The 18,019-nt window shown below is 42.3% G+C and overlaps 1 protein-coding gene across 2 annotated transcripts in view; it reads left to right on the plus strand.

Annotated features, from left to right (window-relative positions):
• Window positions 1-18,019, plus strand: part of LOC128312218 (uncharacterized) — a 63,242-nt gene that overhangs the window by 13,202 nt on the left and 32,021 nt on the right. Inside the window, exon 4 of one of the 2 annotated variants that reach the window (XM_053205218.1) lies at window positions 4,998-5,280. The exons of the other annotated variant lie outside the window; for it this stretch is intronic. Coding sequence (XP_053061193.1) covers window positions 4,998-5,100 — 103 coding nt within the window. The 3' untranslated portion in view covers window positions 5,101-5,280. Of the gene's footprint in view, window positions 1-4,997; window positions 5,281-18,019 lie in introns of those variants that run through there. 2 annotated transcript variants of the gene reach the window in all.

The raw sequence follows: 18,019 nt of genomic DNA on the forward strand, positions 1-18,019 counted from the left end.
TCTGTTTGGATTTCCAGTTGTTCTGATTGCTACCCCTAGAACATGACTGTGAACTTGTGGTTGAATATGTTTTGCTATGAAGACATCTGTATGCTGTGCGATGTTGATGCAACCTTATGTGAAGTTACAGCCACTGTCGACTATTAGATTATATATTTACATGTTTTATTTGAGCTTTATGACATGGAATCCATTTTTCTTGTTTCATCCAATGTCTTTGGAAAGTGCAAGTGGTTTAATTTCTGAAATCAAATGTATCAAAAGCACTCAAAAGCTTTCCCCTGCCAGGAGTGCCTCCCCATCACCAGCTCCTTACCTACTTAAGTGATGAGCCCTCCAGATCTGAGCTTAAAGCTCAAAGGGACGTCACCACCTTCAGACTAGATCTGGTCTATTCATCTATATGCTCTCGAGGCACCCAGTTTTCATCTTTCTGGGAGCTTATCTAAAATGTAATGAAATAGAATGTAAGGAGGGTCTACGAGGGCAGGGTCAAGTCTGTCCAGTTCTCTTGGAACTAGCACTGTGCTTAGCACTTAATAAGATTATTGAATAAATGAGTGAATAAATGTAGTTTGTGGACAGCTATCCTCATCTGTAGTGGATTTCTGTGATCTATCATCTCTGATATACCTGTATACTATATATGTAATGTACACATATGAATATTATATAGTCTATACATATAATCATCATTTCCATTTGGCTAGCTTAAAGAATTAAGAGTTGAAGAAGTTGAAGAAAATTACTGAAGAAATAATCAAGATCTTAAGCACTGCTCTCTTTTAAAGCAATTTCTTTTTTAAGTTTATTTATTTTGAGAGAAAGAGAGAGCACATGGGAGAGGGGCAGAGAGAGAGGAAGAAAGAGAATCAAGCAGCAGGCTCTGTGCTGTGAGCAGAGAGCCAATGCAGGGCTTGATCTTGCGAACTATGAGATCATGACCTGAGCTGAAACCAAGAGTTGGATGCTTAACCAACTGAGCCACCCAGGCTCCCCTAAAGCTATTTCTGTTTAAAATTTTTCTAAAAAAATTAGAAAGCTCCCTGACATTTCAGTGTATGCTGGTCATAGTTAAATATTGTCTTGACAATTGATCTTCATTATGAATATTCATTACCTATGGTTTGTTTGCCCTTTTATTATTATCATCCTTTCATCTCTGTGTCATTTGAGCTGCCTTATTATTAGGTCTTTTTCCTAGCCTTATTTTCCTTCCAATCTGCTTTAGATCTAGGAATTAATTAAACATACTTATTAAGCTTGTTTGTTAAATAAGAGTTAATAAAGCTTTCCATGAAAGCCTAGGAGCAAAGTGCATGGTTCTATGATGCAGTTATTTTAGCTGCGTTCATCTCTGTCCTGGGCTGACTTTTGGAAACTTGAAATAGTCCCAGGTCTGATAATCTGGGAAGAGAGATATTACCATATTTATTCATGCAGTTAGGAGCTAAACCATTTAAAATAGAATGCAAACCACTTGATAAATAGAACTGAAGAGAATACAAACCAAGCATGAAATTGCACCAAGTAATTTTCCCTATCTACATGCTAAGTAGAGCTAGATCTTTAGGAGGTAACTAATTTGCAGTTAGGAATGAGGAAGTAGAAAAAGCATCCCATTAATATTTACAGTTAGCCCAACGGCTCTATACTGGCCCACGTGACAACACACCTTTTATTCCAAAAACATTTCTCACGGTTCAATTTTTTAAAAATTGTGAAATGGGGCTAGACTGCTTAAGGAATTGCCCCCCTTCCTGCCCCCCCCCAGAATCCGATTAGTATTTGGAGGTATCTCCATTAGCAAGACCTCTGCAAAGATAATATCCAAGCTCTGACAATTCAGTTATTTCAGCAAGATATGATGATAGGCAGACACTTACTTCCCTGCTGAGAATCTTGGATGAGCCGTTTCTTGACATTCTGCTGCATCTTTTTGGTGCAGTGTGAAGCTGAATGAAGTAGGCTATGTGGACAAGAACTTCATTCCAGACAGGGACACCATGGCAGTTGCCATCCCTTCAAAGCCACGGTGCAGTAGGTTGGTTCAACTTGCCAGGCAGATGTCCTTCATCCCCAGCTTCTCCAGGATTCTCCCAAACCTGTGTCATTGGCTGAAGTAGATGACCTTTCTGGGAAAAGGAGGGCCACCCTTCTGTCCAAAGTCTAAGAGTAGCTGTTAGAAGTTTGCCTCAAACATCTTCCAGAGAATGAAAGCCTTTAAGTACAAAGTCCCAGAGGCTAAGGACCAACAGAACTGATTGATTCCTTGGACCCATTCTGGAGTGAAGTCAACTAGAGATGATGCCCCGGGCAGCAGCTTCAGCTCAGTTGGATTGCCTTGGTAACCTTAAGTAACTTCTGGCTCTTCACACTTCAGGGAACATCAACAAAGGAAACATCTTGACTTGACTAATTCGTGTAAAAACTTATTGAGCACCTGTTTAGGAACAGACACTGCCCTAGGCACTGGGGAACCCAGCAGTGAGCAAAACAGACAAAAATATCCCTCCCCTCATGGAAATTACAATCCAGACAATGAGACAAAATATAACACATAAATAAGTAAACCATGAAATGTGGCAGCTGGCAATAGGTGTTTGGTAGGAAAATAAAGAAACAAAGGGGGATAGAGAGTGCTGGAGGGATTGGGATTTTAAATGTGGCAGCCATGGGTATCCTACTGAGATTGTAATTGACCCAAGAGCTGAGAGGAGGCTCTGGGGACAGATCTGAATGGGGGCAACACATGCAAAGGCCCTAATTGGAAGCTGCCTGTTTGGTTGTGTGTGCGTGAATCTTTTTGGAAGTCTTTCATGCATGTGTGGGTATATATGTGTCCGTGTGCAACCTAACACTAACAGATGTACACCAGTGCCATCATTAAAGAGCATACTGCTGGTATTTTCTTATTTAAGCATGTCTTAGAGGTCTTTCCATGCCAAGAGACATGCCTGCCTCATTCTTTGGTGGCTGTATCATGTTCTACATCCATTGTTCATGTGTCATGTGCAGTTAACCAGTTCCCCACGAATGTTCTAGGCTGTCCTAGAAGTCCAGTCCATCCCCAGGTCTGAGAACTCGAGAGGCATTTTCCCTGCCATTTCTCTGCTCCCCTTTACTGCCACCTGTATTGGCCACTTGGCTGTATCTTGGCCTCTCTCTTGCCAACTCCAGTGTCCTACCTGTGCTTTTCCTGCCTTCTGACCTTCAGCTCAGGAAAGGCGTGTCTATTTTCGTGCTTTTCTGAGTTCTCACTGTCAGCTCTTGCTGACGGATGTTGTCCTGTCAATGCCTCCTTTGCTATCTAAGTTAGATGTGGAAGGATACTCTCAGTAAGAGGATTCAGAAATGCATTGTGCTGGCATGTCACCAATGGTTCTGGTGTCACTCACTGATATCTCGTGCTTCATTTCTCCGTAAGCCTGTACTTGTCTGAAGGGGCCTCAACAGCACTGAACATGACAGTCTCATTCTGGCCTCTAGTGGATGATGCTATTTCAGCATGCAGGCTGGCCACATTGGTTAGCAATCCCTGCTACAAACAGGCCGCCACAACACAATCGAGTCAATAGCTGCATAGACACATGATTTTGCTAAAAGGACGTAACTCTATAGCAAATCTCTAACCGGAAAATAAAACTGACTTTGTGTTAATATGTTTTCAGAGGTCAAGGGCTGGGGTTTTGTTTGTTTGTTTCAGGGTTGTTTGTTTGTTTATTTTGATCCATTCACGGGCCTCCAAAATTTACCAGGGTGTAGCGGGGAAGGAGAGGGCAGGGATGATAACTTCTCAGCCTCCAACTTGCAAAAGTGTAACCTAGTTCATTTCCTGACCTAAACTCCTGCCAAACTTTGGTAGAGGGTTGGATCTTTTTTTCTCTTGCAAAGGTCTTGGAAATAGCTAGGCAATTAGCAACCAGAGTAATATGAGATGAAAGCATCCCCGTGCTGGGAACAGTTGTTTGGCGTTTGTAACATTCTGTATACACTTCTCTGTGTGCAGAGGTGGCTTTTGTGGCCGCCATCTTTGCTTCTTTCATTGTCTTTTAGGTGGTTCTTTCTATAGTAAAGTGTTTTCTCTATGTTTATCCCTTTTCCCTATTCGTAGTTTTCAAAATTGTATAGGAACAGAAAACTCCTCCATCTGCCTTTTCTCATCCTTTTGGGCTACGTTTCCTCTGTCCCTACCGGTGCAGGAGGCTGCGGTGTTCCAAGCGCATGTAACTAAAACGTGTTCAGTGAGTGACATGCTGAGGGGACACAGCTTTATTTTTAAGGCCCATTAAGCAAGCTTATTCTGCCTGAGACATTGGACTGAGGTGAAGGGTGGGTGGTAAGAGCTGGGAGGCACCTGAGGTCCAGTAATTGGCGTCCTTATCTCCATGTGGTGCCACATTAGGCAGTCCAATGGGTTAATGAAATGGGCCACTCTCTGGGGTCTGCCAGGAGGGCGGCTGCAAGGGGTTCATCCCGAGTAAGAACATGACCGGAGTGGAAGTGAAAAGCTGCGAATTATGCAAAAGGAATGAGGTTTCCTTTTGCACAATAAAAGGGAACTGTTGGCCTGGCAGTGGAGAGGAGAGGGTGATGTCTGTTGCATTGTCTTTACTGAAATCATGTGTTAGGTTGTCTGTTTCCTTTGAACATCAGTGTTAGGTAGTCATAGATTTCAGGTGGCTCCTTATTTCCAAACTATATACCTTTGAGTAATTTAGCAAAGAATACATTATTTGGAGATTCCTGACATTACATATTAAAGGAATGATGAACTGTGGTCACGTAATTATAGTAAATAAATTGGTCATAGAAGTCATTTCGTTCTGGGGCCATCTCTTAGACCAGAGAGAAATTTTGTGAGGTGGCAATGACTGCGATGACCTCCAGGAGGTGTACCCATGAACTTCCAAGATACGGTTCTCTCTGATGTACAGGAACAAAGCAGTGCCACCATCCAATAGTTGAATTGTCTCCCTGTGCTTTTGTTACCATAGATCTAAAAGCATTGGGAGACCAAGTTCAGCTGGAGCAGAGAAGGGTGTCTCCCCCAGGACTGATCCCAGTGCTTATACTCTTGGTAGGTGGCCAAGTTATTAATATGCCAAGTGGTCAAATCTGTCAGATGGAAATAAAGAGAGAGGTTGCATGTGCTGAACCCAGTTAAAATTTAAAAACTGAGGGAGCTGATAAGCAGGGGGTGAAGAAAGGAAACCTGGATCCATGACTCTCAAACTGCTAGCATGTTAGCATCGCTTTCAGAGAAGCATTCATAAAATCTGTGGTCTCAAAAATAATTTTTTAATGTTTATTTATTTTGAGAGAGAGTGAGAGAGCAAGCAGGGAGGGGCAGAGAGAGAGACAGAGAGAGAGAAAGAGAGAGAGAAAATCCTAAGCAGGCTCTGCACTGCCAGCACAGAGAGAGCTGACATGGGGCTTGAACCCATGAGCCATGAGATCATGACCTGAGCCAAAATCAAGAGTTGGATGCTTAACTGACTGAGCCACCCAGGTGCCCCTCAAAAATAATTTTTAAAACTTTTCTTCAAAAGTTCCTTATTAGGGAATCATGATTGAATGCCACCAACATAACTTGTGATACTGTGCTGTCACTTGTTTTCCTCTTGCCACCAGTAGAGGGAAGAAGCGACAGGCTCAGTCCAGCTGCTCTGTGTGCCCATCAGCAAAGACCTCTCTCCAGGCTGGTCTTTCTGTGGTTCCCATGGGCTACATTTATGCAGTATCAGTAGATGCTTCACGAAGAGGTAAAACAGCTTCTGGGACTGCTCACTGTTCTGTCCCCTGTGACAGCACAGCCTTCCAGAGGTAGAGTGGGACCATTTTGCTCAGAGTTTTCAGTGACAGCCTTGATCGAAGACCAGCTCACATCTTCCAGTCTGGGGCTCTATCCATTCTTCATTTAAGGAACAGTACTTGGGAATTTCTGTCATTCCAAGAATTGGTAAAGATTTGATTGATGTAACAGGGTTAGATTTCTAGGTCTGCAGTTAGCTTTTTGCCCTCTGAGTTACCATAAAGACTGATTAGCACGTATCACCACCTAAAGGAAACTCCCACTGGGATGTCAGAGAATCAGGGAGGCAATAATTAATACTGCTTTGTTCCCTTCCCAATTATGGGAGGACAAGAGTAGACAGAGAGAGATTTAAATATCATCTTTATTATGCAGCAGCACAGCTGTGGTTATGGGTAAACGCCTCACAAGGCACAAATAGGTTTTAATCTCATGTTAAGTTTAGGGGGCTTTACAGGACGATACAAAATGGAAGGTACAGCAGGCAGAGCATCCTCATGATGTCAAGAGGTCAGCAGCAAGTTGCGGACAGCTCATTTCTGCCCTGTCTCCCACATGAGTTGTGTAAGGCTGACATGGACGTTAGTGAGAGCAAGGTACATGGGCTCGCCTGGACACACAGAAGCCATAGCTCCACTTCCTATGAATGGTCTATATCATTCTAGTTGTGCAGGCCCAGGCTGACGTTCCAGTCCAGGCACAGAGTCACTTGAGTGGGGATGATAGTCCCATTTATCTTAACTGCTGCTTCTAAGGTAGTTCTGAGGGGGACCTGGTCAGTTATGGCACTGACATTAATACTTTCCTCACAATTACTAATTTATCATGTGTCTGATCAAACTCCTGATCCTCTCCACCCCAACCTAATCCCGCATCCTTCTCCATCTCGGTCAAGCTCAACTCTACATGCCAGTGGCACAGACCAAACACTTTGGAATAATCCATGGCTCTTTCTCTCTTCCATGTGCCACAGCTACTGCCACCATCCCATCCCAGGCCACTGTCATCCCTGGCCTAGGTGACTATGAGAGCCACGTGGCTGGCCTTCCTACTTTGTCCTTTGCCTTCCTACTGGCCAACACTCCTATCAATGGGCAACTTCAAGCATAACAGAGTGGTCACTAACAAAAGAGAAAGGATAGGAACTATTCCTGTGTTCAAAGCCAACTGATGACCTCAACCTCACTCAGAGTCTCTGTTGTCCTCTCCTGGACTCCCTTCCTCCTCACTGGCTCTCTCTACCTAGCCTGCTCTGCCTCTTTATAGCACTGATAGCCCTCTGACCTTTACATGTTGGTTTCTGATTGTTCTCTTTATTCCCCTGCAAGTGTATTAGCTCCATGAGGGCAGGATGTCTGGTTTTTGTCTTTTTTTCCACTGCTGTATCACCAGTCCTAGAATGGAGCCTAGTTTGTATATGAGGTAAGTACATATTTGTCACCTAAGGAACAAACAAATGCATGGATGGTTGATTGACTGACGTGACTTAGCAGCATGGCCACACCCCTAAGTGAGACCAAGTGCCCCAACCCCAGACCTCTTGATGACATCAGACAGTGACAACTGCTCCAGCTCTTCTACCAGACTCATTGGAAAGAGAGAGCCCTGAAGGAGCTGAAGAGAGAGAACCTCAAAGGGGTTGAGAAAACTTAGCTCCCTCTTTCAAAATCACCAAATAATTTATTCTGTCTCTGAATGGTAGAATGAATTGTTCTGTGTCCAGTTGAACCCATATGCCTTGGCTGTTATTCATGTCCATGGCAGAAAAATTCCTCAAATTGAAGTCCCACCACACAGAAGTGTGACATCCTGACATGGGACAACCATAATTCATTAAGAAGGTGCTGGTGGACCAAGTGCAGGCTCCAGGGTAGGCTTCCCAGGAAGGCCCAGCCCATCATAGACAGTTGCGGTGTGATCTCCAGGTACCAAACCAATGGGGAATACCCAGTGCATGGTTCTTCCTTTCTAATACCATTCTCTAATTAAAGCAAGCAAGTCTCCCTGGGCAAATGTCTGCTTCTAGGGCTGGGACATAGAAGGGAGTATACAAGATGAGTCAGGAATACCTTGTAGTACCAGAAAGTAAGGAATTGTTCAAGAAACAAAGGGTGGGCATGTCAAAGGAGTACAAGAAAATAACCTAGTGTTAGAACTGAACGTGTAAAATACCCATGAGTCCATGCTGATATAAATGAATGAATAAGTCAGCAGGGGAGAAGAGATGAAATCTTCCTTATAGAAGAATTCCAAATAATTTATGTATTAGTAACTTATATAATAAGGGGCTGGAGCTTAAACTCCCCTCCCCTAATTCAAGTCTGGGCTATCCTTAGTGATTTAAGGATATGAAAAGGGAGAAAAAAGTAACCTTAAAGTGGAGACGGACTATGTTGGCCAGGTGGTCAAGGTGAACATCATCAGTGATAAGTCGTGTTGATAACAGGTGGCCTATGATGTATAAGAAGGGCACTACACCTCTGTGGTCTTCTTCCCCAAAATCCAGAAACTCAGACTAACTATGAGAAAAACATCAGACAAACCCAAATCAATGCATATTCTACAAAATACCTTAAATACAGTACTCCTTAAAACTATCAAGGTCATGGACAATAAGGTAAGTCCGAGAAACTATTGCGAGAGGAGCCTAAGGAGACGTGATGACTGAATGTAACGTGGTATCCTGGATGGATCTTGGAACAGAAAAAGAACATTAGTGGAAAAGCTATCAAAATAAGAATAAAGTGTGGAGTTTATTTAACAGTAATTTACTGGTGTTGACTTCTTAGGAGCGACAAATATTCCATGGTAATGTAAGGTGTTAATAGGCAAAACAAAGTGAGGAGTATATAGAACACTCTGTATTGCCTTTGTGGCTTTTCTCTACATCTACAACTATTCTAAAATGCAGTTTGTGTAAAAAGCAATGGAGAATTAGTAAGCATTTCTACTTGCAGTCCACCCAAGCCCATGCAGCCTAGAATCTGGTCCTCCTGGATGCTTGGAGGGGCTTCATTGGGTATGATGGAAGAGGCCCAAATGCAAAATGCTTTTTATGTCATCAGGTTTCAATATAACTGTTTTACCTGTTTACGCAAATATGCTATCCCTTAGACCCTGCTGGTTGTTCTTCAGCCACCTACTGCCTAATTTACATTCTCTTTATTTTTAAAAGAAATTTTTAAGTTTTATTTATTTTGAGAGAGACAGTGAGCAGAGAAGGAGCAGAGAGAGAGATCCCAAGCAGGCTCCGCACTGCCAGTGTGGAGCCCATTGTGGGGCTGGAACTCACAAATCGCAAGATCATGACCTGAGCCGAAACCGAGTTGGTGGCTTAACCAACTGAACCACTCAGGTGCCCCTACATTCTCTTTATTTTTGATTTTAGATGTGTCCTCCTGGTCTCAGTTATCACATTTACTACCATAAATAAATATCTATTTTGATTTTGATCTATAATTCCACATGTATGAGACCATTTAGAGGGAGGAAACTACCATTTATTGTATGGTTCCTATGTACCAAGCACTGTGTTAGGTGCTGTTTCATTCATTTGCAGTAATATGGGGGGGGGGGTTGAGTTCTGCCCACCCCAAGAATGGATTTTTCTCTCTAGGGCTCATTGAAGTGCTTAGAATTACTAGCATACTGATTTTGTGCATAAAATTCTATTCATCATAGTGAGGATGAAGAAAGATATTCTATAGGGTGAGTGTCCACAGTACTTGGATTTTCTCTGATCTTACATACCTGTAGGAAGTTCTGCTTTACATGGGGAATAAAACCACTCTTCATTCTCTCTCATCTTTTAGCACGGGGATGGGTTTCTGTATTGCCTTCCTGCAGGTCTGGCTGTGCAGTGTGAACCTGAGTAAGGCACATGGGGGCAGGCAGGGTGGGGACTGGGCACGAGGGCTGCTCCCAGGGAGGTGGGATGGGCACGCACATGGGTTTTGGCAACTCCTTTTTATCCCATTTTGCAGTGTTGCCCACTCCTCCTGCAGCAAAGGTACCAGCATCTCTGCACAGCAAACACATTCCTTATTCTGTACTCGAAACCTCAAAAAGGCCTTGCATGGTGTGGATGCATTCATTTAACTTCTGGATGTTATAACCTGTCTCTTCCTAGGATCCTGGGCACATTATCCAACACATATTCTTACGGGTTTTCAACAGTAGAGACATTTACATAAGAAATCATAATGCAACAGTTTGCATTTCAACATGATGTTACTATTTTCTCTTTCTTGGTGATAAAATTTCACTCTTCATTGCTTCAGTTAACCTGGGACAATTGGCTTTACTTGCTCTGGCTGTGGCCAGTGGTCCTTACTACTGTTGTCATTATCTAACCCATTCCTTTTTTAAAAAGTTTTTGTTTTGGGTCACCTGGGTGGCTCAGTCAGTTGAGCATCCAACTCTTGGTTTTAGCTCATGTCATGATCCCAAGGTCATGAGATGGAGCCCACATCAGGATCTGCACTGAGCATGGAACCTGCTTAAGATTCTCCCCCCATCCCCGCTTATGCTCGCGCTCTCTCTCTCTCTCTCTCTCTTAAAAAAAAAGATTTTTGTTTTGGAATAATTTTATATTTCCAGAAAAGTTACAAAGTACAGGGAGTTCCCATATACCATTCATCCAACTTTCTCTAATGTTAATATCACCAAATAATGTTTTAATCCAAGTCATTGACAAAGAAAACTTTTTTTTTGATTGGGGTGAGTAGAGTGGGAGGAAGCGGATAAAGGCTTGAAATTTGGAAGTCAGTAATTCCTCAAAAAAAAAAAAATGACTCAGTATTGTGGGCTTCCAATGGAAGCTCCAGTGGATAACGTGTTAAGGGTGTGATACAATCACTGACCACATGGTTCTTTTCCGTAGATTCCAAGTGTTTTAAAAATCATGGATGAAAATTGTTCAGATGACATGATTGAGTACAGCTGGTGGCCTTCCTGTTTTCATCACCTGATATTCTTTTAGTCTTAGTCTGTCAAAAAGTAATAAAGGGGCAGCTGTGAAGTGGAAGGGGCTGTTTCAGCAGTAGGATTATAATTGTTACCTGCCAGTTCATCTCTCTGTAATTGGAAAATGTAATTAAACTAAGATGCCCTCTGTCTGGGGAAAGGCCCTTGTCTTTTCTGGAGCCTTTGTTAGCAGATTGGTTTTCCTGGTGATTGAAAGTTCAAAACCCACAGATTTATCACAACTTCCCAGACCAGACTTCCCTTTCTGTGAGTTGAGTGTGATTACTTACAGCCTCCTGGAGGCTGTGGGGGTATTTGCTCATGTGACTAGAAGACCATATCACTAGAAGACCATGTCACTGTCTGGTTTCCTCCGATGGGTCTTATGTACTAATTTTTTTTCTTTTTCTAGAACCTGTTGAAAAACTCTTTTGTAAGAATGTACTTCAAGATGTGGAGACAGAAAATGAGGTAGCTAGCCCATGCACTGTATAAATAATGAATATGCTAGTCTCATTGTCACTTAATTTTGAAAAGCCCCAAATGCAAAAAACCTTGGTCATTTGGTGATCAGATGGGCATGGAACATGGTAGATGGGAAAGACTGATGAGTCTCTGAATTATGGTTTTTCCTAAAGCCAGGTGAGGATTTCAGGCTTTTTTCAATGATCAGAGTTGTGACAATCAGAGTAAAAATGCCTTTAATTTGGATCGGTAATTATGTATATTAACGAAGGGTTTAATGCAGGTGGGAACCTTGGCCAGGAGCCATGCCTTTCCAGGTGTTCCTCTTCTCTTATTAAGGCATCTTTTTTCCCCCCAATATGCAAAAGCTGTTGTCATTAAGCACAAGATAAAAAGTGCAGCATTCACAGAATAAAAATATTGAGGGCTGTGAAATCCATAATCATAAGTAAAATGAAAAGCTAAGAGTATAAAGCTGAATCCTCAAAGACCTGATGTATCACATAAATGAAAGGCCAGCTCATCAAAGAACAGGTGTTTGTCTTTTGTGTTTGTGTGTTTAGGTAGATGCCCATTGACCCATTAGAATTCAATGGGTAACTTACAGTTCATTTTTATGATTCACAAGTATATTTTTTAACATAGTTTAGTCATTTAATAATGCAGTGTTAATAATACAATAATTAAATGTACATTTAATAATACATTAGTTTTCACACTGTTTTAAAAAGTATGTTTTCCATGGGGCTTATTACATTATGCATGTAATTCAGATGCAAATACTTCATGTAACAGGGACAACAAATTGCATGTAGAGAACTATTTATGGTCCTTTGGGCTTCTCGAATCCTAGAAATTTGTGTTGATGATGGGAATATTGTGAGAAAAGTGCTCCAGAATTGCAGGAGGCCAGGTTGGCTGCTGAGATGTTATACTGGAAAGGAATAAAACTAGGGAAAGTAGGAAATAAATCCAGAAAGGCAGGGGGATGGGAGTGGACTGGGTGGGGAGGAGCTTAGAGAGAGAGCAGGAAGTACAGTCCTGGGGCCACTCCAGAGTGTGAGGAAGTTTGAAAGAATCAGGAGTTTAAACAAGGAGTAAACAAATAAACAAGGAAGTGGGGGGTTTAAGACACTTTATTGGAATGGAGTCTCCTTTGATATTTTTAGAAAGACTAGTAAATATTTGAATTGCTTCTTGCTTTTGATGGTTACACTGATGCTTATTTGAATGAGGCACACAGGGACAGGCTCCAGAAGAGACATAATTACATTTTTGCGGTTATTAACAACTAGGATTCTGGATTCCAGGTGAGCGTCTCAGATTTATACAATAATTGAGACAGCAGTGCAAATGTATCATGTGTGCCTTACCTGTGGAATGTATAGATAAGATTGCAGAGTGAGCAATAAGACATGAAATATGATTGTTCTTAGGGCACCACTGTTGAAATTGGGATTACAACTTTTCAGAGTTTAAGATGTGGTTCAAACTAGATGTTCCAGATAGAGACCTGGTCCTCTCTGATACTATGAAGAATCTCCAAAATGAAAAACATCTGAATCACTTACAAATAAAAATCTCATCTGGGAAATGGATTTTCATTTAACCTCAATAGAAACCCAATTTCTCAAGAAACTGGAATCATCCATGGAAGGGGCAGTTCAAAGCTCCTTTCCAGCAGCAGCAGCTAAGGCCTCACTCCGTAATGTGGACCGATGGTGTGGGGGATTTGCTGTCAATCGGGGAACCACAGAGGTCAGGGCTCCTCCCTGCCAGACACCGGGAGATTTGAGGACAGCTCCACGCCACAGACTGAAGTAGAAGATGCTGAACTGTGGTTAGCCAGTGCCAATGCCAGTAAGACAATGCGTGGTAGGGAACCCAGAAGGGTTTAAAAATATTCTATTGGGTTTCTTCATTGATGTTTTTCATTTTGGTTCCCAAACTTTGGCATGTGGGCTCTGTGTTGTGGGCGAGCTGGAGTGAGGTAGATAAAGAAAAGAAAGAAAAGAGATACCTGGTCTCTTGTGCAGTATATGTGCTTTGTGCAAATGCGGTGCATTTTATTTTGGAGATGTGTGACCTTTCGTCTCTGGACTAGCTTTGTCTCTTGTTCCATTCCAGGAGCACAAGGGAGCTGCTGATTTCTCACAGTGGCTACTGCTGCCTGATGAAGTATGGATTTGTACATTTTCCTTTCTTTCACACAAGGAGCTCGCTCAGGTTGCACAAGTGTGTTGCCACCTCTACCGGCTTGCAAGTGTTGGAAGTCTCTGTAAGCAGACAAAACTGTGTTTGAAATGAATGGGCCATAATTGGGAAGAAAATGTCCATGTGACTTCATCAAATCTGCTTTCTAATTTCTCCATTCTCTAAGGGAAGTCCTTTAGAAAGTACATTTACACTCTGCTGGCCATTATCACGTTGATTGGTACAATGCTGCCATTTTATCATCTGTCCATCTATCCATCAGACCTATAAATTAGGTGCTGTGGGGATAATGAGAAGAATGAGATTTTGGCCCCACCCTCAGAGCACTTTGATGCTGTTAGGGAGACTGACCTATAGCCAACTGAGACCCAACTAATTATAATAATAATGATGGTCATTTAAATCACTTATTGAGTATTTTCTATGTGTCAGACAGTATACTGTTTCATGTACTCTATGTCATCTATTTCTCCCAATAATAATATAAACGAGAACTCTCTCCACCCCGTCTTGCAGATGAAAGAAGTCCGTCTTGGAAAGGTTAAATAACAGGCTTACAATCTCATGGCTCGCAGATGGCAAAGCCTCCCGTGCAACTCCAGTACAGGGAGAGAGCCAAGGACTGGGGAGCTGTGAAATGAGAGAGTAATATAGGAGACGGTTGCATTTGCGCCAAGTTTTGAAAAATGAGTGGTACTTTGAAGGGTGGAGAAATAGAAGGTAGAGGGAAGAAGGGCGTTCTGAAAAAGAGGGAATAGCAAGAAGAAAGCAAAAAGGCATTGCATTGGTTAGGGATTATGTTTGACGACTAGTTACAGAGACCCAAAATAACAGTGGCTTAAACTTTCAGAAAGGGTTTTAGTTTCTCTTGAGTGACGTGAAATCCATAGATAGGTTGTCCAGGACTGATTGGATTGCTCTGTGATGTCATCAAGAAGCCAGGTAGCCTTCTTTATTTTTGTTCTGCCATCTGAGGGTAGCTGTTTGGAGGTGGGGGCTTGTGTGTCCACCATGACTGAAGGTTCTGGTCTGAGAGACGGGGAATGCTCTGTCTTATTCTGGCTTCATTTTGTCGGTAGACAGTGCTTAATCATCTGTTGAGAACAGATCCCCGCAGTCTTGCTGTACTGTTTCAAAGGCAGGGATGAGTTTCTCACAGGGCGCAAGGGGATTAGTGAACAAGGGGGTTCCTAATTTGGGTCACTTGGCTTTGTTGGATAACTTACTCCTTTGTGTTTGTGGTAATATTTCCTGCTAGGTATCAGAAAAGTTCTAGGATTCTCCAAGCCACAGATTCCTAAACCTTGGCCACATGCTTTTGTAAATACAGTTATTTGGGAAGGCAGCCATGCCTGATTGTTCACACACTGCCTGTAACTCAGCTTCCTTGCTATGACGGCCGGGCTGACATTGAGTAGCTGTCACAAACACCTTATGACCTGCAAAACCTAACGTATTTACTACTTAGTTTCTTTCAAACTTTTATTTATTTTATTTTTTTAATGTTTGTTTATTTTTGAGAAAGAGAGAGTGCGAGCAGGGGAGGGACCGACAGAGGGGGAGAGAGAGGATCCCAAGCAGGCTCCATGCTGTCAGTGCAGAGAGCCTGACATGGGGCTCGAACCCATGAACCGTGAAATCACAACCTGAGCTGAAATCAAGAGTCGGATGCTTAACCAACTGAGCCACCCAGGCGCCCCATTTCTTTAACAATTTTAAAGAAAAAGTTTTCTGGTTCCTGCCTAAAAATTAGATTCCACCAGATTCCTCTTTTTCCGGGATAATTTCTGTGGAGAGAGAAAACTATGGACCTCTTTGCTTTTGGGTCTGAGATGTAGGGGCTTAAGCAGTACTTTTTTTATAATGTTTAAACTTTCTTGAAAAACAATTAAAAAAAATAAACACTAAAACAAAATAAAATTGTATTCAATTTGCCTACTCTCCTGGGTGATGTAAATCACGTGGCCATAGAAAAATACTAGAAATTAGTTATGAGCCCCTGATTGGGCTTTTTTTATTGTCCTTGTGATCTCAAGTGTGAATACCAAGTCCTCAAATTTAAATTTTCCTCCAGTAGAGCAAATGATAAAATCAAACCTCTTAATTATTTGTGGCTAATCTTAATTAAAAGTCATTTTAAGGGGCGCCTGCGTGGCTCAGTCGGTTAAATGGCCCACTTCAGCTCAGGTTATGATCTCACGGTTTGTGGGTTCAAGCCCCGCATTGGACTGTGTGCTGACAGCTGGGAGCCTGGAGCCTGCTTTGGATTCTGTCTCCGTCTCTCTCTGCCCCTCCCCCGCTCACTCTCTGTCTCTCTCTCAAAAATAAAATACACATTAAAAAAAAAAGGTCATTTTAAGATTATGGTTTTAGGTGTCATGCATTTCAACACTGGGACAAATGTTTCAGTGGAGGGTGGAAACAGGCGGAATAGCACTTCTGTGGGGTGAGAGAAGGATTCTTTCAGGAGACATTCATTCTGCAAAAGGCTGTGAAGGCAGCCCCTCTAATGACCACTGTGGCTTTGCATTCACTAAATTGGGAGGGGAAAATTTAGGACTAAATAAGACACCCCGGGGGGACTGCTGGGGACACCCCAATGGGCCGGGGCCTCCATGTTGCTGCCATTTGGAGTGTGTCAGAAGCCCAGTTGAGGGGAGGTGTTTATGGAGGAGTGGCTGAGGCTTCCCGTGCATCTTTTCTTCTAGGTACTCTGCCGTCGGTCCCTGTTTTAAATTCAGACCTCTGATGGTTTGCCTCCTTCCATAAGAGACTCTTAAATACTGAGAACAAACTGAAGGTGGATGGGCAGTGGGGGAGAGAGGAAAGTGGGTGATGGGCATGGAGGAGGGCACCTGTTGGGATGAGCGCTGGGTGTTGTATGGAAACCAATTTGACAATAAATTATATTTAATATTAAAAAACAAATAAAGGGACGCCTGGGTGGCTCAGTCGGTTGAGCATCCGACTTCGGTTCAGGTCATGATCTCACAGTTTGTGGGTTTGAGCCCCGCATCGAGCTCTGTGCTGACAGCTCAGAGCCTGGAGCCTGCTTCGGATTCTGTGTCTCCCTCTCTCTCTGCCCCTCCCCTGCTCATGCTCTGTCTCTCTCTGTCTCAAAAATAATTAAAACATTAAAAAAATTTTTTTAAATAAATAATAAAAAACAAATAAAATGAATAACAAATAAATAAACAAATAAATAAATTCAGACCTCCGAGAGGAGCTAGTCTCCCAGCTTTGCACTGTCACCTCAGCAGAAAGTCATCTGGCCTGTGGCCACCGGCAGCTTCTGCTGAGAAACAGCCCTGGGAGACTCACTGTGCTTTCTGGAAGCGTGTTGAGAATATCATATTCTACATTACACAGCCATCTCCCTGTGGCACCCACGGGGAGGCCTTGCTAACGGAAATAGTTGTGCTTCTCCTAAATGACTCTCTTCTTTCATCTCATGGCACCGAATTGTGTAATTGTGCTGCTTTAGAAAGCTTAAAGCCACGTTGGTGGCCCATTGCACACGTGCAGAGAAGTGTGCCGGTATTTATTTTGTTGAGCAAGAACAGGGCTGGTGCCAGTAAGTTTTCCTATCCTTGTTTTCTCTTTTTATATCATTTTTTGTTCCTGTTTAAATTATCTTTATAATTTAAAATATAATTTTATAGTACAAAATATAATTACACATCTTAGTATATATTATCTAATAACATATATTAAATAAAAATAGTGTATATCTTTCTTATATAAAGTATAATGATAAAATAGAATTTTATAATTGAAAATACTATTTTAAGTAGGGTTCACACCCAGCATGGAGCCCAATGTGGGGCTTGAACTCTGAGATCAAGAGTTAGAGGCTTGGGGCACCTGGGTGGCTCAGTTAGTTAAATGTCCAGCTCTTGATTTTGGCTCAGATCATGATCTCATGGTTTGTGAGTTTGAGCCCAACATCAGGCTCTGCACTGACAGTGTGTAGTCTGCGTGGGCTTCTCTCTCTCTGCCCCTCCCTGCCTCTCTCTCTCTCTCTCTCTCTCTCTCTCAATAAATAAACTTAAAAAAAAAAAGGAGCTAGAGGCTTAACTGACTGAGCTACCCAGGTGCCCCTTTAAATACTATTTTTAAATTATATACTGTACTGTCTACAAGCCTTTATAAGCTGGCTGAACTTGTTTTGGGGTACAGGCTTTGTAGAAACCAGTGGTTCTTAAACTTACACAAGCCTGGGAATCAGCTGAAAGTTTTATTAAAATACAGATGACTGCCTTACCCCCATGGTCTGTGATTCGGTGGCTCTGGGCAGGGCTGAAGTCTGTGTATTTCTAACACATTCTCAGGTGTTGATGCTGGGCCAGGAACCATCTTTTGAGTGCCACTGTCATGAAGAAAACAAACAATAAAAACAATTAATGTTGATTATTTATTAGCAATCTGCCAATCAAGCAGTGAGGGTTTTATTTTGTTTTAATTCTTATTGTGCAGTTGGCACCTGAGTGCATTGTGGGATGCACTAGGCATTGTGGGATGCTGGTCCTTGTCCTGAAGGAATTTTCTCATTGGCTGCAG

This window comes from Acinonyx jubatus, chromosome D4 (genome assembly GCF_027475565.1).
Source record: "Acinonyx jubatus isolate Ajub_Pintada_27869175 chromosome D4, VMU_Ajub_asm_v1.0, whole genome shotgun sequence".
In the NCBI taxonomy this organism is placed as follows: Eukaryota; Metazoa; Chordata; class Mammalia; order Carnivora; family Felidae; genus Acinonyx; species Acinonyx jubatus.